Below are 1,338 nucleotides of genomic sequence, written 5' to 3' on the forward strand. Positions count from 1 at the left end.
ACTTCAAAAAAGGAAATGTAAAGAATAAAAGAAAAAAGAATTGAACATTTTTCATTAAAGCTTTCAAATTCAAGTTTGGCCTAATAAAATATTTTATGGCTATCTTAATGGAGTAGGAAAGGAATAACCCTCGGTATAATAATAACATATAAAACTTCCAACCAAAAAGAAGGTTAACATATAACCCATGAGTCGCAATTTCCTAAACAGGTGCCTATAAATTACAAAAAACCTTTCAAAACAATTCTTTTCAGTGTCCTGAAAAATCAGAATACAAGGTAGAGAACTCAAAAGGCATGCTTTGTGTCTCAGCGCTGCTTATTTCCTTACATGGAACACCTCCAACCAAAGAAAATGTAAACATGAAAATAACGTTATCAGATTGAGATCCCCAAGGACTTTTTGAACTTTTCAACCTCCAAATATACTGTGGAGTACGGGAGGAACTCTGAGAAATGTTCTTTGCTCAGATCATTTATCGCGACAGCAAGTTTCGGGATCTCCAAGGTTTCTTCATGGGAAAGGGCTCGGACAAACCGTGCCGGATTTCCAGCCCAAAGTTCACCAGTAGGAATTCGCCTCCCTGGCGGAACCACAGATCCTGCCTCCAGGATCGAGTGGGTCTCTACCAACGAACCTTCCATGAGAATGGAATGCTGTCCGATAATGCACTCAGGCTCAATTGTGCAGGACCTCAAAAGACAGTATGCACCAATTGTTACAAACCTCTCAATGGATGTCTCCGCAGGCAGACCTGAAATTCAAAAGATGTTGCAACAAATGTAAACTGTTAGCCAAGTCCAGGAAAACATCAGCCAAACTTCAAGTGGTAAAACACAAAATAAACGAAGAGAAGCTGTATATTTGGAGATATTGTAGAGTAAATTAAATCAAAGGCTGTTTATAGAGAAGAATTCCATCACAACCATTTGCAAAAGGCATTAGCATTAGATATCAACGTATAAGTATCATTGTCACAAAAAGTTGGAAACTAAAATATAAACTGATTTAGGCCGTTAATGGATTCGCTGAAGAAGATGTCTAGGATAGGCATCAGGAAATATATACTAAATATCAATTGTGTGGTTTGCTTGGAACGTTGTTCATGGGTTGAAACCTCTTGAACCCATTAACCAAACTAGGCATAAGTAATCATAGGTCCGATTCTTGTGGGAGCAGAATATTGGATCCAAACTCTCCATAAATTGTTATTTATTAGTCAAGAAGTAGCCTTGAAAGTTTCGGGAAATATTAAAGCAAATTTCAGGAGAAGCAAGGTTGAAAAACCCACAGCCGCATACTATAAGGACAGCACAAACAAATCCCAAAAGGGAAAGA

The 1,338-nt window shown here is 37.9% G+C and overlaps 1 protein-coding gene across 1 annotated transcript; it reads right to left on the reverse strand.

Moving 5' to 3' along the window:
* Window positions 1–377: 377 nt before the first annotated feature.
* LOC112095179 (gamma carbonic anhydrase-like 1, mitochondrial) lies at window positions 378–754 on the reverse strand (the record flags this gene model as incomplete). Its single annotated transcript, XM_024176862.1, has 1 exon — window positions 378–754. A coding segment is annotated over one exon (377 nt), but the record flags the coding sequence as incomplete, so codon positions are not given.
* Between the last annotated feature and the right edge of the window lie 584 nt (window positions 755–1,338).

The sequence above is a fragment of the Morus notabilis genome, unplaced genomic scaffold (assembly GCF_000414095.1).
Source record: "Morus notabilis unplaced genomic scaffold, ASM41409v2 C11420120, whole genome shotgun sequence".
Classification (NCBI taxonomy): domain Eukaryota; kingdom Viridiplantae; phylum Streptophyta; class Magnoliopsida; order Rosales; family Moraceae; genus Morus; species Morus notabilis.